This window comes from Neovison vison, chromosome 2, assembly GCF_020171115.1.
Source record: "Neovison vison isolate M4711 chromosome 2, ASM_NN_V1, whole genome shotgun sequence".
Taxonomy (NCBI): Eukaryota; Metazoa; Chordata; class Mammalia; order Carnivora; family Mustelidae; genus Neogale; species Neogale vison.
Genome location: NC_058092.1, coordinates 240,144,587 through 240,167,843, shown reverse-complemented (window position 1 = coordinate 240,167,843; position 23,257 = coordinate 240,144,587). Strand labels below are relative to the sequence as shown.

The 23,257-nt window shown below is 49.8% G+C and overlaps 2 protein-coding genes across 2 annotated transcripts; both read left to right on the top strand.

The window, feature by feature from the left end:
* Window positions 1-17,411: 17,411 nt before the first annotated feature.
* On the top strand, window positions 17,412-18,329 carry LOC122899059 (olfactory receptor 6-like). The gene has a single exon (XM_044236729.1). It carries the CDS (start codon window positions 17,412-17,414, stop codon window positions 18,327-18,329), a length of 918 nt encoding a protein of 305 aa, XP_044092664.1.
* Window positions 18,330-21,348: 3,019 nt separating this feature from the next.
* On the top strand, window positions 21,349-22,969 carry SPRN (shadow of prion protein). Its single transcript, XM_044240788.1, has 2 exons — window positions 21,349-21,449; window positions 22,414-22,969. Exon 2 carries the CDS (start codon window positions 22,429-22,431, stop codon window positions 22,870-22,872), a length of 444 nt encoding a protein of 147 aa, XP_044096723.1. The 5' UTR covers window positions 21,349-21,449; window positions 22,414-22,428; the 3' UTR covers window positions 22,873-22,969.
* Window positions 22,970-23,257: the final 288 nt, after the last annotated feature.

Sequence of the window (23,257 nt, the reverse complement as noted above, 5' to 3'; positions counted from 1 at the left end):
TCCCTACATATATCCCAATGCCAGTACAAGTGGACTCGAACAATTTGCCGGTGTTGCTTCGCCACAAACGAGACTTTGGGATCACCACAGCCATAATTGCAGCCATTGCAGCGTCTACGGCCGCCGCAGCCGCCGCAGCAATAACGCTAACAACATCAGTACAAACTGCTGCAACTCTCAACAACGTCACAGGACTGGTGGCCGAGGCTCTCGCAACACAAGACCAAATCAATGGACATTTACATGCAGGGATTCTCATTGTAAATCAGAGAGTAGATCTAGTACAAGAACAGGTTGATATCCTGGGGTCATTATTGGCTGTTGGATGCATAAGCAACATGCCAGGACTCTGTGTTACCCCAGTAACTTATAGTAATTTAACTATTGCGGCAAATCTCTCCGAACAGCTGGGACATATGCTCAATGGCACCTGGAATCTCAAGTTCCAGAATTTAACCCAACAGTTAAGAGCCCAAATTGTCACCCTAAATGCCACTAAGGTGCCCATTGCCTCAGTCCAAGATTGGCTTAACATGCTGCAGCAATCAGTCTCGTTCCTCAAACAATGGGTCGGCCTGGGAGCCTTGGCCATCCTGCTAGTGATAGCCAATGTATTTATGATACGCTGGTTTTGTAGCCTCGGTCGTCGACAGCGTCGACAGCAACAACTCATGGCCCAGGCCATGATGGCTCTCGAGGCTGGTACCTCCCCCCAAGTATGGCTAGGCATGCTAGACCGGTAGTCAAAGACGGGTAAGACTGATCCCACACCATAGCAACCTAAGACAGGGGCCCCTCGACCAGGAAGAGTACCCGATGACAGGTAAGCATGGGTAGTGAGGATCGGCAACCTAAGACAGGCACGGTCTCAGTCATCACATATAAATAAAATTAAAAAGGGGGAGCTGTCGGGAGCCACGCTGGCAGAACAAGAACAAGATGGCGCATGTGCTTTTGAGGAACTAGATGTGATTGGCTGACAGCTTATGTAAGAGGTGCATGAACACTGCGGGACCCTTAGGTGGTGGAAGGGAATGATCATGTGCGCGCTGCATGTAAGGGCTGCTCATTGGCTGTTGCAAACTGTATATATATGTGTGAACTTCCGTGTAGGAGAGGAGCGCGGAGCGCGGGGCCGCGGGAGCAGGGGACCAGCACGGGTTCCCGGCGCTGTGGCGGCGTGGTGCGCAGGGCGCAGGAGGAGAGGCTATGAAGAGAGCGCAATAAAGAAGTTTGCCACCCTGTGTGCCCCCGGGTCGTTCTTGATGGCGAGAGCGACAGGACAAATATAATTTAGGTGAGTTTGTTTGTGGATGTATGTATTTCAGCTTTAGTTTGTTATAGGGAAATTCTTTTTTCTTTTCTTTTCTTTTTTTTTTAAGAGAGAGAGTGTGCAAGCAGGGGAGAAGCAGAGGGAGAGACAGACCCCACCCTGAGCACAGAGCCTGACAAGGGCTGGCTTTCATGACCTTGAGATCACGGACTGAGCTGAAAAGTGGGACACTTAAGTCCCTGAGCCACCCAGGTGCCCCAGAAGGAAATTAATTTTAAGTGAAGTGATGTGTGGCTAATGCAGCGCTGTCGGGGTTTGTGAGGTTGTGTCTCCATAACGGTGCCTTGGCCCAGCCCATGGTGGCTCTGTGTGTCTCTGCTTCCATGTCTGTACCTACAAGTCTCGGCATCAGACCCATGCATGTTAGCGAGTGACAGAGAGAGCAGGGTGCCCGTCTTAAAGAATCAGTTCTTGCCGGCCTTGGCAGCCAGCGCCCTGTCAGGAGAAGCCATAGTCCTAGTGGGGGGCAACACTGTCCAGGGTGCTGGTGGTTCTGCTGACCAGACTCTGCAGAGCCCACCTTCAAGACCCACCCCCAGGACACTGAGGACTGGGCTCCTGTGGCCTGGCTCACTCCAGGGACCAGGATCAAGGGTGCCCCAAACCTTCCTTCTCATCTTCTGATCCTGATCCTGACAGAACCCTCTTCTGGCCCGGCCCACCTTCTCTGTGAACCACCTGCCTGAGAACCTCACCCTGTGTCACCCACTGCCTGCACCAAGATGTCCCCCCTGAGAAGCTGCGTGGTTGACAGAGTGACGCTGGGAGACCTGGTTCCTTCCAGGCTGGATGGTCCTGGGCCGCCCAACCCCAGCACCCATCAAAGAAGGACAGGAGTGCCTGCCGCCAGCACAGAAGGTCCCCATCTTTGCCAACTACCATATAGTAAAGACAAAATCTGAGATCGGGCAGGGGTCTGACGGATAGAGAAGATGGGGAACCGTATCATTGAGAAGCCTCAACCTGGGAAAACCACAAGTTTTACAAAGAAGTAAAAAGCTAAAGACAAAACCTGACTACAATTTGTGACGAAAAGTGTGCCTGGGAGTAAGGAGAGTCCATTCCTCACAAGCACCATCTCTAAAACACAATTCTAGAAACAGCGAACTCTACGATGGATGACAGAGGGTCGCAGCAGCGCAGGAAGACCGGTACACAGAGGGGAACTTAAGTGTTCACACCTACATTTGTAAAAGAAGGAAAATATCAGGCCAATAAAGTAAAAACACCTTTAGGAATTTGGAAAATAAGAGCAAACTCAACTCAAAGCCAGTGGAAAAGAGGAAGCATTGAAACTAGATACAGAAAAGAACTCCATCAACATGACTAAAGGCAATTATGAAAAACTGACCGTTGCCATCATTCTCCACAGTGAGGCACTGACAGCTTCCCTGCTGAGAACAGGATAAGAAGAGCAGATTTCAGGGTTATTCAACATCACCTGGGAGTTCTAGCCAGAGTAATTAGGCAAGAAAAAAATAATGAAGGCATCCAGATGGAAAGGGTGAAGTAAAATTATCTCTATTTCCAGATGGCATGATCCTTTATACAGAAAATCCTGAAGAATCTATACCCAAAAAATAACTAGAATTAATCAGTGCCTTCAGCAAAGTTCCAGAGTACAAGGTCAACACACGAAATCAGTTGTGTTTCTGAACTGTGCTAGCAATGAACAATTCAAAATGTAAATTAAGAAAACAATTCCAGGGACGCCTGGGTGGTTCAGTTGGTTAAGCAGCTGCCTTCGGCTCAGGTCATGATCCCGGTGTCCTGGGATCGAGTCCTGCATTGGGCTCCTTGCTCGGCAGGGAGCCTGCTTCTCCCTCTGCCTCTGTCTGCCTGTGCTCATGCTCTCTCTCCCTCTCTCTGTGATAAATAAATAAAATCTTAAAAAAAAAATTCCATTTACAAAAGTACCATAAAAGAATAAAATATATAGGGATAAATTTAACCAAGGAAGTAAAAGACCTCTACACTAAGAACTACAAAACCCTGTGGCAAAAAATTAATAAAGGCCTAAATACAGGGGTGCCTGGGTGAAGCATCGGAGTTTTGGTTTCGGGTCAAGTTGTGCTCTCAGGGTCCTGGGGTCAAGCCCCTCACAGGGCTCCATGCTCAGCATGGGATCTGCTGGGCCTTCTCTAAGCCTCTCCTGCTCCTTCCCCTGCAGGCTCTCTCTATCTCTAAAATAAATAAATACATCTTTAAAAATTGCATGGAATATGAGGTGTGGTACATAAACAATGAATTCTGGTACACTGAAAAGAAATTTTTTTAAAAAGACATAAATACATGGAAAGAAAACCATATTCCTGGATCAGATGAGTTGATATTGTCAACTGCATAATGCTGCCCAAGGACCTACTGACTCCGTGCAATCCCCTCACAAGAACATCTTCACTTTTATCCATTTCAAGTGTATCTTTGTGTATGGTGTAAGAGAATGGTCGAGTTTCATTACCTTGCCTCAACGTGAGACAGGAATCCATCAGAATCCTAGAGGAGAACATAGGCAGTAACCTCTTCGATATCAGCCACAGCAACTTCTTTCAAGATATGTCTCCAAAGGCAAAGGAAACAAAAGTGAAAATAAACTTTTGGGACTTCATCAAGATAAAAAGCTTCTGCACAGCAAAGGAAACAGTCAAGAAAACAAAGAGGCAACCCATGGAATGGGAGAAGATATTTGCAAATGACAGTACAGACAAAGGTTGATATCCAGGATCTATGAAGAACTCCTCAAACTCAACACAGACAGACAATGAAACAGACAATCATATCAAAAAATGGGCAGAAGATATGAACAGACACTTCTCCAATGAAGACATACAAATGGCTATCAGACACATGAAAAAATGTTCATCATCACTAGCCCTCAGGGAGATTCAAATGAAAACCACATTGAGATACCACCTTACCAGTTAGAATGGCCAAAATTAGCAAGACAGTCATCAAAAATCTCCAAACAAACAAAAGTCCAGGGTCAGATGGCTTCCCAGGGGAATTCTACCAAACATTTAAAGAAAATTAATTCCTATTCTCCTGAAACTGTTCCAAAAAATAGAAATGGAAGGTAACCTTCCAAACCCATTTTATGAGGCCAGCATCACCTTGATCCCAAAACCAGACAAGGATCCCATCAAAAAAAAATTACAGACCAATATCCTTGTTGAACACAGATGCGAAAATTCTCACCAAAATACTAGCCAATAGGATTCAACAGTACATTAAAAGGATTATTCACCACCACCAAGTGGGATTTATTCCAGGGCTGCAAGGTTGGTTCAACATCCACAAATCAATCATTGTGATACAACACATCAATAAAAGAAAGAACAAGAACCATATGATACTCTCAATAGATGCTGAAAAAGAATTTGACAAAGTACAGCATCCCTTCCTGATCAAAACTCTTCAAAGTGTAGGGATAGAGGGCACATACCTCAATATCATCAAAGCCATCTATGAAAAACCCACCGCAAATATCATTCTCAATGGAGAAAAACTGAAAGCTTTTCTGCTAAGGTCAGGAACATGGCAGGGATGTCCATTATCACCACTGCTATTCTACATAGTACTAGAAGTCCTAGCCTCAGCAATAAGACAACAAAAGGAAATTAAAAACATCCAAATCAGCAAAGAAGAAGTCAAACTATCACTCTTCACAGATGATATGATACTATATGTGGAAAACCCAAAAGGCTCCACTCCAAAACTGCTCGAACTTGTACAGGAATTCAGTAAAGTGTCAGGATATAAAGTCAATGCATAGAAATCAGTTGCATTTCTTTACACTAATAACAAGACAGAAGAAAGAGAAATTAAGGAGTCAATCTCATTTACAATTACACCCAAAACCACAAGATACCTAGCAATAAATCTAACCAAAGAGGCAAAGAATCTATACTCAGAAAACTACAAAGTACTCATGAAAGAAACTGAGGAAGACACAAAGAAATGGAAAAATGCTCCATGCTTATGGAACAAATATTATGAATTTATGGAACAAATATTATGAATATTATGAAAATGTCTATTCTACCTAAAGCAATCTACACATTTAATGCAATCCCTATCAAAATCCCATCCATTTTTTTTCAAAGAAATAGAACAAATAATCCTAAAATTTATATGGAACCAGAAAAGACCTTGAATAGCCAAAGGAATATCGAAAAAGAAAGCCAAAGTTGGGGGCATCACAATTCCAGACTTCAAGCTCTATTACAAAGCTGTCATCATAAAGACAGTATGGTACTGGCACAAAAACAGACACATAGATCAATGGAACAGAACAGAGAGCCCAGAAATAGACCTTCAACTCTATGGTCAACAATCTTTGACAGGCGCGCCTGGGTGGCTCAGTGGGTTAAGCCTCTGCCTTTGGCTCAGGTCATGGTCTCAGGGTCCTGGGATCGAGCCCCGCATTGGGCTCTCTGCTCGGCAGGGAGCCTGCTTCCTCCTCTCTCTCTGCCTGCCTCTCTGCCTACTTGTGATCTCTCTCTCTCTGTCAAATAAATAAATAAAATCTTTTTAAAAAAAGAATCTATGACAAAGCAGGAAGGAATGTCCAATGGAAAAAAGAGAGCCTCTTCAACAAATGGTGTTGGGAAAATTGGATAGCCACATGCAGAAAAATGAAATTGGACTATTTCCTTATACCACACATGAAAATAGACTCAAAATGGATGAAAGACCTCAATGTGAGAAAGGAATCCATCAAAATCCTTGAGGAGAACACAGGCAGCAACCTCTTTGACCTCAACCGCAGCAACTTCTTCCTAGGAACATTGCCAAAGGCAAGGGAAACAAGGGCAAAAATGAATTACTGGGATTTCATCAAGATCAAAAGCTTTTGCGCAGCAAAGGAAACAGTTAACAAAACCAAAAGACAACTGACAGAATGGGAGAAGATATTTGCAAACGACATATCAGATAAAGGACTAGTGTCCAAAATATATAAAGAGCTTAGCAAACTCAACACCCAAAGAACAAATAATCCAATCAAGAAATGGGCAGAGGACATGAACAGACGTTTCTGCAAAGAAGACATCCAGATGGTTAACAGACACATGAAAAAATGCTCTGCATCACTCGGCATCAGGGAAATATAAATCAAAACCACAATGAGATATCACCTCACACCAGTCAGAATGGCTAAAATTAACAAGTCAAGAAATGACAGACGCTGGTGAGGATGCAGAGAGAAGAGAACCCTCCTACACTGTTGGTGGGAATGCAAGACGGTGCAACCACTCTGGAAAACAGCGTGGAGTTTCCTCAAAAAGTTGAAAATAGAGCGACCCAGCAATTGCACTACTGGGTATTTACCCTGAAAATACAAACGTGGTGCTCCGAAGGGGCACGTGCACCCAAATGTTTATAGCAGCAATGTCCACAATAGCTAAACTATGGAAAGAACCTAGATGTCCATCAACAGATGAATGGATATAGAAGATGTGGTATATAGGGCACCTGGGTGGCCACTGCTTTCAGTTCAGGTCATGATCTCAGGGTCCTGCTCAGCAGGGAGCCTGCTTCCTCCTCTCTCTCTCTCTGCCTGCCTCTCTGCCTACTTGTGACCATTCTCTGTCAAATAAATAAATAAAATCTTTAAAAAAAAAAAAAGAAGATGTGGTATATATACACAATGGAATACTATGCAGCCATCAAAAGAAATGAAATCTTGCCATTAGTGACAACATGGATGGAACTAGAGGGTATCATGCTTAGCGAAATAAGTCAATTTGAGAAAGACAATTATCATATGATCTCCCTGATATGAGGAAGTGGAGATGCAATGTGGAGGGTTTAGGGGGTAGGAAAAGAAAAAAAGAAAGAAGATGGGATCGGGAGGGAGACAAACCATAAAAGACTCAATCTCAAAAAACAGACTGAGGGTTGCTGTGGGGAGGGGGGATGGGAGAGGGTGGTGGGGATATGGACATTGGGGAGGGTGTGTGCTATGATGAGTGAAATGTGTAAACCTGGTGATTCACAGGCGATTCACTGTACCCCTGGGGATAAAAATACATTATATGTTTATTAAAAATTTTTAAAATTAAATTTAAAAAAAGATAAACCGCTTTTGCAAAGGGAAGGAAACATTCAACAAAACTAAATGGCTGGCTCAGTGGGTTAAGCCGCTGCCTTCGGCTCAGGTCATGATCTCAGGGTCCTGGGATCAAGTCCCGCGTCAGGGTCTCTGCTCAGCAGGGAGCCTGCTTCCTCCTCTCTCTCTCTCTGCCTGCCTCTCTGCCTGCTTGTGATCTGTCTCTGTCAAATAGATAAATAAAATCTTTAAAAAAAAAAAAAACTAAATGGCATCCTATGGAATGGGAGATGATATTTACAAATCTCTTATCAGATGAAGTTAGTATCCAAAATCTATAAAGAACTTATCAAACTCAGCACTCAAATAATCCAGCCAAGGGGCACCTGGGTGGCTCAGCAGGTTAAGCCTCTGCCTTCAGCTCAGGTCATGATCTCAGGGTGCTGGGATCGAGCCCCACATCGGGCTCCCCTCCTTGCTCAGCGGGGACCCTGCTTCCCCCCTCCATCTGCCTGCCTCTCTGCCTACTTGTGATCTCTGTCAAATAAATAAATAAAATCTTTTTAAAAATCCAGTCAAGAAATGGGCAGAAGACATGAACAGATATTTCTCCAAAAAAAGACATACAAATGGCCAAGAAACACATGAAAAAATGCTGTACATCACTCAGCATCAGGGAAATACAAACCAAAACCACAATGAGATCCCACCTCACACTAGTCAGAATGGCTAAAATTGGGTGCCTAGATAGCTCAACCGGTTAAGCATTTGCCTTCAGCCCTGGTCATGATCCAAGGGTTCTGGGATCGAGCCCCACATTGGCCTTTCTGCTCAGTGCTGAATCTGCTTCTCCCTCTGCCTCTGTGATCTCCTTTGCTCTCTCTCTCAAATAGATAAATAAAATCTTAAAGAAAAAAGAATGGCTAAAATTAACAACACAAGAAAACAGGTGAGAATGTGGAGGAAGGGGAGCCCTTTTACACTGTTAGTGAGAATGCAAGCTGGTGCAGCCATTCTGGAAAACAGTATGAAGCTTCCTCCAAAAGTTAAAAGTAGAGCTACCCTACAACCCAGCACTTGCAGTACTAAGTATTGATCCAAAGGACACAAACATAATGATTCAAAGGGTCATATTCACCCCAGTGTTTATAACAGTATTATCAACAAGAGCCAAACTATGGAAAGAGCCTAGATGCCCATCAACTGATGAATGGATAAAGAAGATGTGGTGTGGGGCTCCTGCGTGGCTCAGTAGGTTAAGCCTCTGCCTTCGGCTCAGGTCATGATCTCAGGGTCCTGTGATTGAGCCCCGCATCAGGCTCCCTGATCAGCGGGAACCTGCTTCCCTTCCTCTCTCTCTGCCGGCCTCTGTGCCTATATGTGATCTCTCTCTCTCTCTGTCAAATAAATCAATAAAATCTTTTAAAAAGAAGAAGACATGGTGTGTGTGTGTGTGTCTCTGTGTGTGTAATGTATATACATATATATATGATGGAATATTACCCAGCCATCAAAAAAATGAAATGTTGCCATTGCAATAAGGTGGCTAGAACTACAGAGTATTATCTAAGTAAAATAAGTCAGAGAAGGACAAATGCCATACGATTTTACTCATGTGGAATTCAAGAAACAAAACAGATGAATAGGAAAGGAAGGAAAAATAAAATAGGATGAAAATAAAGAGGACGACAAACCACAAGAGACTGAGGGAGGGGTAGAGGGATGGGGTCACTGGATGACGGGCATTAAGGGGGACACGTGATGGCACGAGCACGGGGTGTTACATGCAACTGATGAATCACTCCGTTCTACCCCTGAAACTGATGATACAGTATACGTGAACTAAACTGAATTTAAATAAAGAAGTTTTCAAAAGAATAACAATGTGTCTGTTAGCCATTTGTATGTCTTCTTTGGAAAAGTGTCTGTTCATGTCTTCTGTCCATTTTTTGACACAATTATCTGGTTTTTGGGTGTTGAGCTTGAGGAGTTCTTTATAGCTCTGAGAAACAAACTGAAGGTTGTGGAGGGGATGGGAGGGATGGATGGGGGAACCAGGTGGTGGGTACTCAGGAGGGCACAGATTGCATGGAGCACTGGTTGTGGTGCATAAACAATGAATCTTGGAACACTCAAAAAATAAAATAAAATTTTAAAAAATAAATAAAGTAAATAAAAGAATAATAATGACATTTTTCCTTTTCTTGCAAAATTGAGAAAATGATTTTCAAATCAATATAGATTGGCAATGAACCCAGAATAACCAAAACAATCTTGAAAAAGAGCAAAATTGTAGGACTCACACCTCTTGATTTCAAAACTTACTACAAAGCTATAGTAATCAAAAGAGTGTGGTACTGGCATAAGAATAGACCTACAGACCATTGGAATAGATTCGAGAGTCGAGAAATTAGCCCATATCTAGGATGAACTACTTTTTGACCAAAGTACCAAGACCATTCCATAGGGAAAGAACAGTCTCTCCAACAAACGGCTGGCATCCATCTGCAGAAGACGGAGGCTGGGACTCGACCTCATGCCATATGCCAAAATTAACTCAAAATGGATCAACAGTGAAAATAGATTAGTTAAAACTATAAACTCATTAAAGAAAATATAAGATCAAATCTTTATGACCTTGGATTTGGGAAAGGGTCCTTGGATATGACACCAAGAGCTACAAAATGAAAAAGAGATGAATCAGCATTCATAAAAATTTAAAACTTTTGTGCATCAGAGAATATTACTGAGAAATTAAAATGATGACTCACAAAATGGGTGAAGTATTTGCAAATCTTGTGTTAATAAGGGTCTAGTATCCAGAACATATTTTTTTAAAAAACACATCTCAACAACTAAAAGACAAACAATCTAACTTTAAAATGGGCAAAGGACTCGAATAAATATTTCTCCAAAGAAGACATACAAATGGCCAACAAGAACATGGAAAAGATGCTCAGTGTCATTAGTCATCAGGGAAATGCAAATCAAAACCATGAGATACCACTTCACACCCACCATAATGCCTATACTTTCTGTAATGGAAAAGGACAAATGTTGGTGAGAATGTGCAGAAATTAAAATCCTCGTATACTGCTGGTGGGAATGTAAAATGGTGCAGCCTCTGTGAAAAACTGCAATAATTCTTCAAAAAGTTAAACATAGAATTATTATATGACCCAGAAATCCCACTCATAGAATCCAAGAGAACTGAAAACCAATATGCAAACAAACACTTGTACATGACTGTTCAGAGCAGTACCCCTCACCGTGGCCCAAAGTAGAAACAACCCTAACACCCATCAACAGATGAGTGGAGAGGTAAAATGTGTTAAATCCTTCCAATGGAATGTATTCAGTCATAAAAAGGAGTGACGTCCTGGCCATGCTGCAACATGGACGAACCTTGAGAACATGGTTAATGGAAAGAAGCTAGACACCATACACTCCGTACTGCATGATCCCGTTACAATGGGTATTTCACAGACAGAAAGCAAACCGGTGACTGCCAGTGCTGGAGAGAGAGGAATAAAGAACGGGGCACAGAGCTTCCTCTTGGGGCGAAGAGAACACGCTGAACCCAGACCAAGACCACAAGGGCACAACATCACTAAATCCTGCTGAAATGCTCTCACTAGTTCATGTTATGTTGTGCGAATTTCACTTCAGAAAAAAAAAAAGGAAAATGAAAAAATGCCTAAAAGAAGGAAATCTTAAAACATATCCATGAATATTATAGATGCATATTATTCTGACCTCAGAGTAGCCAAGAATTTCCTTTAGAAAATGTGAATCATAAAAGAAAATTTTTAAATTTCTGAAAAATTGTTAAAATTAAGACCTTTAAGGGCACCTGAGTGGCTCACTTAGCTAAGTGTCTGACTCTTGATATTGGCTCAGGTCATGGTCTCGGGGTCTTGAGACCAAGCCCCGTGTCAGGTTCTGTGCTGAGCACAGAGTCTGCTGAAGATTCTCTCCCTCTCCCTCCGCCTCTGCCCCTGCTCTCCACGCTCTCACTCTCTTCTGTCTGCTCCACCAAAAAGACACCTCTAACATCTGACCAAAGAAGGTATACAGATGGAGAATAAGCATATGAAATGAAAAGTTGTCAACAAAATATGTTACTAGGAAATTGCAAATTAACACGAGATACTACTACTTGCCTATAAGAATGGCTAAATCTCGAAAACCTGACTATGCAAAATGGTGGTTCGGGTGCAGAGCAACATTGCTAGTCAGAAAGTGAAACAATAACTTCACTCTGGAGGGTGACTTGGCAGCTTCTGATACAACTAAACATACTCTTGCACGTGATCCAACAATCACACTCTTAGGTATTTACCCAACTGATCTGAACACTTCGACCACACAAGAAAGGTGCACAGGAATGTTGTCATCAGCTTTACCCAAAGTGACTCAAAACTAGAAGCAACCAATACATCCTTTAATAGGTGAATGGATAAAGTCTGGAAAGCCTGGACACAGTATGATTCCAGTCATATGACATTCTGGGAAAGTCAAAACTACGGAGATAGTAAAATGGCCAATTCAGAGAAGGGGAGAGTTTAGAAGGTAAATCTCAGAGGACTTTTAGGGCAGGGAAACTATTCTGTAGGATCGTGTAATGATGGAGACATGATACTTGTTGAAACCCATTGAACTTTACCACACAAGAAGTGAATTCCAATGTGTGCAAATTTTTAAAAAGTCGCTCAGAACATTTGGGGATCTGGGATGGAATGCAGAAAGTGGCAAACAATCTGACCATAGGAGTGGGGTGTAAGGGTGCGGATCTGAATAACCTTGGAAATGAGTGAAGAGAAACCACGCGAGCATTGCACCCCAGCTGACAAGTCAACCGTCCTTTTCCCACCAGGCATGTTCACTGGAATTGAAGAGTCAAGTAGGCAGATGTTGGATGTACAGACCAGTAAGGGCAAGAGGCTGGAATGACCACACAGTGGTGGATTAGAGGTGGGTTAGGGGAGATGTCGGTAAGATCTTGTGCTCAACGTAGCATGGGTACAGGTGGCTCCGTACAGAAGTGGCTGTAGATGTGTGCAGTGACTGGACAAATATGCACACATAACCCTCTCTTCTCTGTCTGCTGGGAGGGCTTGGAGGACACAACACTCAGGAGCAACAAGGTTACCTAGTGGGGGCCCAGGTGTCCGTGTCTAGTACAAAGCACCGGATATCCTCGGGGAAACAGCTGAATCCACAGCTGGGAAAGGAAGACTGCAGGATGAGCCTGGCGCGTCGCCTCGTGCCAGAAATGTAATAAGTGTTCGGAAAGACAAAATCACAACGGTGGGGTATGTCAAAGGGGCCGGGAAACAGCTGAGTGCTCTTGCCAGCCACAGCTAGGCCAACAAGAAAAGAAGCACAGTAGTACGGGAACATAACCCAAGGTATGAGACAGCTATCCAAGAGTCTCTAATGATATAAACTGATATAAATGGAAAGAACAGACAAACGTCCCACGAGGAAGAATTCCAAATAATCTGTGTACATGTTCCTCTCTCCAGGAGGGAGAACACAACTTCCCACCCCTTCAACACGGGCTGTGCACAGCGACCTCCTTCCAAAGAGGGCAGTATAGAGGGGGTGTGTGTAACCTGACAGTGAAGAAACCCGACACGTGGCCTCAGCCAGGGACCAGCCATGGCCCTCCGTGCAGATAACATGTGCCCTTGAGGTGGTGTACTGGGATGGCACTTCTCGTCTATGGTCTTCCTCTGAAGATTCACAGTCCTTATCTAGTCATGTGAAAAACATGAGACACATCCCAGCTGAGGGACATTGTACAAAACAGATAACCAGAACGCCTCAAAATTGTCAAGTTCAGGGCGCCTGGGTGGCTCAGTCGTTGGGTGGCTGCCTTCAGCTCAGGTCATGATCTCGGCGTCCTGGGATCGAGTCCCGCATCGGGCTCTCTGCTCAGCAGGGAGCCTGCTTCCCCCTCTCTCTCTGTCTGCCTCTCTGCCTGCTTGTGATCTCTGTCTGTCAAATAAATAAATAAAATATTTTTTAAAAAATTGTCAAGTTCATAAAAAATAAAAATAAAAATAAGGGAAGTTTGAGAAACCCACAGCCAAGAGGAGCCTAACGAGATATGACAACCGAATGTAATGCTGGATCCTCTATTGGATCCTGGGACCAAAAAAAAAGGACATTGGATAGAAACTAAGGCAATCCAAACAAAAAGGAGGGCATCTGTGATGAGCCCTGGGTGTTGTATGTAAGTAATGAATCACTGAATTCTACTCCTGAAACCAACATTGCACCGTATGTCAAGTAACTAGAGCTTAAATAAAAATTTAAAAAATTAAAATAAAAATGGGAAATGGAGGGGGCGCCTGGGCGGCTCAGTGGTTTAAGCCTCTGTCTTCAGCTCAGGTCATGAGCTTGGGGTCCTGGGATCGAGCCCCGCATCAGGCTCTCTGCTTAGCAGGAAGCCTGCTTCCTCCTCTCTCTCTCTCTGTCTGCCTCTCTATCTAATTGTGATCTCTATATGTCAAATAAATAAATAAAATCTTTAAAAAACAAACAAACAAAACACATCCTAAAGGAACTAAAAAAGAGTATCTATAACCTGAAGAAAGACAGTTGCAAAAGATGCTAAAACTTATAAACCACTCATGAAAGGAATCAAAGATACCATAATTACATAGAGAAATGTACCATGATCATGGATTGGAGAATATTGTAAAGACACTAATGTTCCCAACCTAACCTATAGATTCAAAAAAAATTCTGGCAGAATTTTTATAGAACAAACAAGCTGAGTCTAAAATTCATGGAAGAGAAAAGGAGCTAAAAGAGCCAAAGGTATTTGGAAAAAAGAACAAAGTCAGAGAAGCTATAGTACTTCAACCCAGTTGCGAGGCCCATGAAGCTGTAGTAATCAGTGTGGTATTAGGGAAAGATAAACATGTAGAAGTGGAATGGGCTAGAGAATCCAGAAATGACACCCACACAAAGATGAAAGGTAATTCAATCTTCGACACACAGTGCCAGGAAATCAGCTATCCATATGCAAAAAATGAACTTCGCTCTGTAACCCACACTCAACATGGACCAATGACCTAAGTATGAAGCCTTAGACATATGGAGAAAATGTTCATACAGCGAAAACTTCTTCAATACAACATTAAAAACACAATCCATAGAAGAAAAAAGTACAACCGGATTTCATCAACTGCAGAGCTTCTGATCTTTGAAAGACCATTGTTCGAGTCGAAATACAAGCCATGATTGGGAGTGTGGCGGGGGTGGGGGGGGCTTACAAATCAAATCCCTGTTGGAATATCTGTGCTCAGAATTTAGAATTCTCAAACTTGAAAGGTAAAGAAACCGACTGAATAAGCGAGTGGGTGTTAGAGTTGAACGGGCATTTCACTGAAGACTGGGTAGTGAGCACACAGTGAACAGCAGGAGTCAGTGGGAAATGCTGGTAAAAACCGTTAGGAGGGGCACCTGGCTAGCTCAGTCCAGCGCGTGCAACCCTTGATCTCTGGGTTGTGAGTTCGAGCCCCACACTGTTTTTAAAGATCTTTTAAAAGATTTTTTTTAATCTTTTTAAAAAACCCAACACCACAAGGAGATACCCCTACAAACTTTTTAGAGTGACAGTTTTTCAAACTCTATAACAAAGGCAAAGTGGCACAGCCACTCTGGGCAACAGGTCAGCGGCTCCTTGCACAGTGATTCTGCATGTGTTTAACAGCTGTTTCTGGATGTTGCACAAGAGGCAGTGCAGGACCGTGTCCTTAGAGGGCGGGTAAAGGGACAGGAGTTCCGGGTGTCACGCATGGTTTGGGAGCCAAAGGGAGGACACACACACCGGAGCTCGGGGACACTGAGGCAGGTGTGATGCAAGGGACGGCTGCACTTGGACCCCCACTTCTAGCCAAGACGGAATACAGAAACTGGATTTACCGTCCCACCTGGAAGGAAACAGACAAAATTGTGAAAGAAAAAAAAAGTGGTTTTCAAGACCCCGAACGTGAGGCCATGAAAAGATAGTGACCCTGAGAGAAGGGAAGCGAAGAGATGGTTTCAGCTTTCCTGGCTCTCTGCGACATTTTCAAGCCAGCAGACAGGGAGAGGGGCCAGGCAGAAGGCGCCAGAGCCCCCCAGCTGCCCAGACGGGCGGACCCCAAGCAAATGCCGCTGCCAAGAAGAGCAAGGATCTCAGTGACAGGAAAAGGCAAGACCTGAAGGACAACATAGAGCAGGACACCCTTCCGTACAGTCCGAACACAGGCGGCACTAAAAGATCTTGTCCTAACTAGAACACTTGAAGCAGCAGCGGAACCCCAGAGCGTGGGCCTGGGAGAGGGGAGCGCAGGGTCGGGGAGGAAAGGAGCTGAGGTTTACAGGTGGTTGGTTAGCTGCGTTACTTTGCAACCAGATGGGTAAAGGGCGCGCCTGAAAAAGAAGCAACGGAACGTCCGCGGAAGGGCCCTGGGACCGGGGGCGCGTCTGCGGACCCGCCTCCTCCGCGCCTGGCCGCCTGGAGGGCAGGCGACCTGCAAAGACCTATTTGCGGCCGAGGAGAAAGGGGGCAGGACGGACCCATCCCTCTGGGGACCCCGCCGCGCCCCTTCACAAACTGCTCGGAGAGTCCCGAGAGTCCCGCGCCGGTGGGAATTTGCGGTCCGAGTCCTCCGACCTGGAGCCGCGCACCTGGGAGGGAGGCGAGGCCGCGAGCGAGCCTGATAAAAGCCACCCGGGTCCAGAGGCAGCGGGGCCGAGGGAGATGCGGCGAGCCTTCCCCAGACCCTCGGAGACCTGCGGAGACCCGGCGGAGGCCGCGCATCCTGTGCGGGGGCAAGGTTGTTCTTGAGGCAGGGGCCTGGGGAAGGCCAGGCGGCCGGTTCCGGGAGGGTCTCCAACACCCTCCGTCCGCCTGGGCGGCACAGAGCGCGGGGCAGGAGCTCCAGGACCCCGGCCCCCGGCGGCCTCAGCCCGCGGGTCCAAGAGGGTCCCAGCGACCGAGGCCCCACCCTCTGTCCTGCAGACACTTCGCCAAGAATTTGGGGGGCGGTCCTCATCTCTCCGCACCGGGGCCTGTGCCCCCACCAGCTCAGAGGGGGGTGGACAGCTGAACCAGCGCGGTCCCTCCCGGGGTGAGCGGGAGCTGCCGGCTCCCCCTCCCCCCGCAGCGGCGGGAAAGCCCGGAAGAGCCCCTGGGCCGCCGGTGGGGATGGTCACCCTCTCCCTGAGATACGGGGCCGTCATTCAGACACCTAACTTCAGTCCCAAACACCACAGCCCCTTAGCGGCTCTGAGTGGACCGCTCTGTCGACCCCCTAAATAGCCATTTTGCTCCTCAGAAAACACAGGTTAAAGGCCTCAGGCTGGCTCAGGCATAGTCTACTTGAGGACATCAGAGCTGGGGATGAGCCCCCCTCCCTTCTGCAAACCCCCTGGCAGCTTGGCTCAGCCCTAGAGAGCTCACTGGTGGTCAGACGGAAGTGGTGTCCTTCCCCAGGCAGGAACAACAGGAAGGAGCATTCTTCTGGAAGGTGACCTGGGTGAGGCCAGGAAAGTGCCCAGGGACACAGCCTGAAAAGACACAGTGGGCAGAATGGGTCTTGTCTCTTGCTGTGTGTGTTGGCACACCTAGGGGTGTGTGTGTGGAAGTATGTATGCACCTGCAGAGGAGATGTGGAGGGGGGTGCACACCTGGGAGTGTGTAAGAAGTGCACACCCAGGGGGTGTGAGTGCACCTGGAAGGATGGGCATTTGTGCATACATGTGCACGTGCATGCACACACACCTGGCCCTGTACTGGGGGGGGGTGCAGGAAGAGCCTACGCCTGCAGCTTCTGTAGGAGATCAGGAGTAAGAGTGTCTGCACCCAAGGCCCCTCTGCCGGTGCTGGATCTGGGAAACTGCATGTTGGACTGGGGGCTGGGGAGACAGGTCAGTAGGGCAGCACCTTGGAGAGCGGACATAGCACACTTGCGTCTCTCTGCTGTTCCAGGGTGCTCAGAAGAGACCTCCCCACCAGGGAGGGCGATGAACGACTCCACTGAGACCCTGGTAACAGAATTCATCTTGCTGGGCTTCCCAGAGCTGTGCCACCTTCGGGGGCTGCTCTCCGGGTTATTCCTCACAATCTACCTGGTGACCATCCTGGAGAACCTGGTCATCGTGCTGACCATCCGAGCCAGCCAGCAACTGCACACACCCATGTACTTCTTCCTGGCCAACCTGTCCGTGCTGGAGACCCTCTACACCTCGGTCACCGTCCCCAAGCTGCTGGCTGGCCTCCTGGCACGGGTGAGGACCATCTCCTTCTCAGGATGCCTCACCCAGCTGTTTCTCTTCCTCTCGCTCGGCTCCTCCGAGTGCTTCCTCCTGGCCACCATGGCCTGTGACCGGTACCTGGCCATCTGTCGCCCACTGCACTACCCAGCCGCCATGAACTGGCAGCTCTGTCTGCGCCTGGCCCTCAGCGCCTGGCTGGGCGGCTTCCTGGCCTCTTTCGTGTCCATGGCTCTCATCTCCCGCCTCAGGTTCTGTGGCCCCAATGTCCTCAACCACTTCTTCTGCGACATCTCACCCCTGCTGCAGCTCTCCTGCTCGGACACCACGACCATCGAAATTCTGGACTTCGCGGCAGCCCTGGCTGTGCTCGCAACCTCCCTGCTGGTGACCATGGTCTCCTACGCACACATCCTGGTCACAGTGCTGAGGATCGCGGGCTGGGCGGGCCGCCGGAAAGCCTTCTCCACCTGTGCCTCCCACCTGGTGGTGGTGGCCACCTTCTACACCACCACCATTTTCATGTACGCCCGGCCTCACGCTGCCAGCTCCTTCGACAGCAACAAGCTGGTGTCCGTGATCTACTCAGTTGTGACGCCACTGCTCAACCCCCTCATCTACTGCCTGCGGAATCGAGACATCAGGGAGGCTCTGACCAAACTCCTCTGAGCCCCTGGTCCCTCCTGAGCACCGTCTACAGGAGGCAGAGCTCCCTAATGCCTCTCCTCTTGTCTGCTCCCAGCCTCCGGCCCGCTCTCTCACTCTGAGCCAGAGCTGCCAGGAACCCAGGGTGTCCATGAGAGCATCTGGACAAACGGGGTAAAGCCGAAGCTTCCTGCCACCTCTCCCATCGGCACCTGAGGGGGAACAGCTCCCCAGCAGGGCCCTCAGCCCGGGAGGAGCAGAGACCCCAGCTCCTAGGAAGACCCCACTTCATTGCACTCCCTTCACCACCTGGGACAGGGCCAGTTTCCATGGTGGCCAGCCCCACTTCCCGGCCCTCCTGGGTCCTACCTGCCCTGTTCCTGAGCCCATGTGGATGGCCTCCATTGCCTAAGCAACCAACCTCGGCTGGCCGGACTGTGAATGAAGTGTGTGGGCAAGGCCAGACGGCACCACAGGCCACACACCTGCCGCCTTTCCTCAGAAACAGGACTGTCATTTGACTTAAAACTTGATGTGTCTAGTGAGTAGACGGCATGCCCATACCTGGCTTTTCTGCCTTTTCTTTGTTCTCTGGCACTTAGTGGCAGAAATTGAGTCGATCCAGCACCTTCCTTCTTACTGGGCTGCTGTCCCTGGTCAGGGCGAGTGGTTCTGACTCGAACCCATTGCTTCCCACACCCCAAGCCCTCCCCTGCCCTGGCCCCGGGCGCGACGTGTTTGGTGTGCGCCCTGGGACAGTACGCGTGTATCTGCAGGCGTGCCGGCTGGCTTGGCGTTGAGAGTTTTGAATTCATGGGAATGATTTGGTGCTGTAAATATTCTCTTCCTGTGCTGCTTTATTATTTTGAGGTTATGTCGTTAAGTACGTGAAATTTAGAACTGTGCTGTCATCTTCCTAAATTTAACCTCTTTCATTAAGAAGTATTACTCTTTGTCTTCAGTGACACTTCTGCCTTCCTCGGTCAAGCTTCGAGTCCACTCGGTCTGATGGCAGCAGAGCTGTGTCAGCCTCCCTTCCGTTCGTGGCTGCTTGTGTGACACTTTCTGCGCCTCTTGGCTTCGGACCACTGCTGTCATCAGCTCTGTAACCACACTTCTGGGTTGTCAGCTGCTCCCTACATCTGTGGAGAAGTCAGCTTGTTTTTACTCCTTTTAGGTAATTGGGTTTCCCCTACTTCTGGAAGCTTTCAAGGTCTTCCGACAAGAAGTGTGGTGCCTGGTCCCCAGGGTGTGCTTTTCTCTGTCTTTATCGCGTCTAGAGTGTGTGTGATGTTTCCAGACTTGTGCCTTGCCTCATCAGTTTTGAAAATGTCCGGCATGTGCCCCTCAACACTGCCTCTGCCCCAGCCCTCCGCTGCTCTCCTTTGGTTCCCCGCGTCCACATGGGGTCCCCATGGGGTCCTCGGGGGCGGGCATGCGGCAGCCTCCCCTGTGTGCCAGCAGCCTGCTGTCTTGCTTTCTCCCCGGGCTTTCTTCTGGGTGACTCCTCATCTTCCAGGTCACTAACCCCCCCTGCCAAATCTAACCTGCGCTTATAAGTGTATCTTTTCAGTTCTAGAATTTCCATTGGGTTCTTTCCTTTCCCACTCTCCATCCCCTTCTCCGCGTTGTTCCATTCCTGTAGGTACGTGTGCATTCCTCTGTGAGTCTCTTAGTGATCCTGGTTTGCCTGCGCAGCTGTTTCTTGCCCAGACTAGAGTCTTATTGCCATGACCTTTTATAGCGTCTTAATATCTGACAGGGTGTCCTTCTTCTTTGATCTTATTTTTCCAAAATGACTTATATGATACTTCTTTTACTTTTCCATATGGACTTTAGAAACCCTCAGGTTCTCTATGACTTGCCTCAGGCCGCCATAACAGAGTGCCATAGTTGGGATGGCTTAACACTAGAAACTCATTTTCTCATGGTTCTGGAGGCTGGAAGTCTGGGACAGAGTGGGCGCAGGGCTGGTTCCTTCTGAGGCCTCTCACCTTGGCCCACAGATGGCTGCCTTCTCCCTGTGTCCTCACGTGGCTGTGCTTGTCTGATGTCCTCTTCTTGTAAGGACAGCAGTCAGATTTGATCAGGGCCTGCCCTCCTAATCTCATTCTACCTTAATTACCTCTGTAAAGACCCCGTGTCCATTCTGAGGTCCTAGGGGTCAGGCCTTCAATACAGGAATTGGGGGGCCAGGACTGTGCGTGGAGCAGCAGTTCGGAGCCTCTGGGAATCGAGGGGGTCTGATGGAAGCTAAGAGAGGTCACGTCACACCAACAAACTCGTCCGGTCAGGTCACCGTTGAGGAGGTCCTGCAGTCCACCCCTAGAGCCATCAGGAGAGCTGGGTGTCCCCAGGCGGAGTGGCTGGGTGGGGCATCCACAAAGGTGGAGAGCAAGATGGCGCCATGTCAAGGAGTCCCAGGGTCATATCCAGCAGGGACTGGGGAGGCTGGCTGGGGCACCTTGCTGGGCAGTGGCCACCGGGAGGGCTGCCTGAGGGGTCTGAGCAGTGGCACTGCAGAATGGTTAGAAGGTCACCCCTTACCTCCTCTCTGGATACCAGAGGGCCCTGGATAACCAGGCACCTCCCAGTGAAGGGCACTGGACACCAGGATCTAGGGCTCTGGGGCTGCCCTAGCATTCTGTGGCCCGTGTCTGGGACACCGCCTGGGGCAGGGATGAAGATGGGGAACCGGAGAGGGTGAGAAGGGTGGGAGAGGGGTGGGGTGTGCGAGGGAGGGGGGAGGAGGGGTGGGGTGAGGATGGAGGGGTGGGGTGCTGGGTGCAGGAGGATCGGGATGGGGTTTTGTGCTCACTGGGCGGTGGGGACAGAGTAGCGCGGACGCGAGTGGAATCGGAGCTGGGGTGGGGGTAGGAGTTAGGACGGGTGCGGCGAGGTTGAGGGGTGGGAAGGGACCGGGGCTGCGCGCTCCTCTCTGCCTGCCTCTTTCTCCTCCCTTCCCGTCTCCCGGGGGATGAGCCTCCGCGTCTGCCCGCCCCCAATCCTAGGGCGGAGGCCTCGCGCACAGCCCAGACTCGGCGCTCGGGTGCAGGGTCTTCGCCGCCGCCCGCTCCCTCCCGCCCTGCCGCGGCCCCTGGAGCAGCCGCTCCGGCCCGCGGTTCCGACAGAAGCCCGCGGCGGGTAAGGCCGGGCGACGGGATCCGGGAGCACCGGAAGGCTGGGGCGGGCACCCGCGGGGCTGGGGATGGAGGCGCCGCGTGACGATCGGAGGCCCCGGGAGGAGGGTCGAGCCGCTACCCGGATCCCCCGCGCCCGGATTCGGCCCTGCGTCGCGTCCCGGTCCCCCGCCCCAGCTGCTCGGCTGAGCGGTCGGGGGTGGGGGGTGGAGCGTGGAGCGTGGTGCGGGGGTGGGGCGGGAGGGAACTGTGCCCTGGGTCCCGGCCTGCGGGGGCGGGGTCTGCCCTGTGTCGCGGCCGCGAGTCCCTGCGCCGGCCCGCGCCCGCGGTGAGGCCAGGACCCCCGCTCTGGGTCTGCGCGCTATGCGCGCTGCCCCCAAGGGCCGGAAGAGCCTGACAGAGGCTCACGCTTGGTCCTTTCTCCAGACGGTGATCTGGGTCCCTGGGGACCCTCGGTCCCTGACACTGTGTCCTTCAAGTACATCCCCCACCCCAGTGTGGCCTCTTGTCCCAAGCCGTGGAGGTCGTCCCACGGCAGCCCAGGACATGGGGCCCCCTCCCCCAGGCCTCAGCGCCCGACCGCAGGGAGTTCACCACCCTCCGTCCTTTGCACCCACTCCAGCCCCAGGCACAGAATAACCCCGAGGTGCTCAACCCTCTCACACTCCAGGTCACCCCTTCCTGGTTCCTGAACAAGACTCCCACCCTCGGTCTAGGCCTGAACGCCGCCCCTCCCAGCCCACCCTGGCCCTGAGCCAGTCGTCCGCCAGATGCTGAGGGCTCCCTGCACTGCCAAATGCCCAGTCTCCTGTCCCCAAGCCCTGAGCCCGCTGGTCCCCCAGCCCGTGTCCAGGCCCTGAGCCCTTGTCCCCAAGCCCTGAGCCCGCTGGTCCCTAAGCCCCTGGCCCCAAGGCCCCTGGTTCCCTGATCCTCGCAGAAGCTGAGGTCCTTTCCCCGTTCTACCGCAGGTTCGCTCCACAAAGATGAACTGGACGGCCGCGACGTGCTGGGCTCTGCTGCTAGCCGCCACCTTCCTCTGCGACAGCGGTGCGGCCAAGGGAGGCCGTGGAGGGGCTCGCGGCAGCGCCAGGGGAGGGTTGCGCGGAAGCGCGCGCGGGGCCCCGAGGGTGCGCGTGAGGCCGGTGCCCCGCTACGGAGGCTCCTCCCTGCGCGTGGCGGCAGCGGGGGCGGCGGCGGGGGCTGCCGGGGCGGCCGCGGGCCTGGCAGCGGGCTCCAGCTGGAGAAGAGCCCCGGGCCCGGGGGAACACGACCTGGAGGACGAGGACGCGGGACCAGGTGGCAACAGAACGGGCCAAGGCGTCTACAGCTACCGGGCATGGACTTCAGGCGCGGGGCCCACCAGCAGCCCCCACCTCTGCCTGCTGCTGGGCGGTGCTCTTGGCACCCTGGGGCTCCTGCAGCCCTAGGCCCTGCCGGGCTAGGGCAAGATCTGGCCCCCAGCCAGTGCTCTCCCGCAGGCCTCTCCAACCTGCCCCAGAGACCTCCAGCTGCTGAGCACCCCCTTCCCACCGCTGCCCACTGCCTCTGAACCAGGGAGCCCAGTTCCACCTCTCACCCAGAGGCGGCCTCCTGCTCACAGCCCTGCCCAAGTCCGTCCCCAGCCTCCCCATTTCTCACCCTACCAGAGGCCCAGGGCCCATCAGCTCCAGGCGCCCCACCTAACGCAAGGTCAGGGTCCTCCCCAGCCAGAAAGGCAGTGCCTGTGCTGCCGTGACCAGCAGTCCGGCATCTCTCCCCAGCTGCCCAGAGAGATGTGCCAAACCAGGATGTTCAAGCCGTCCCAGTTCCCCT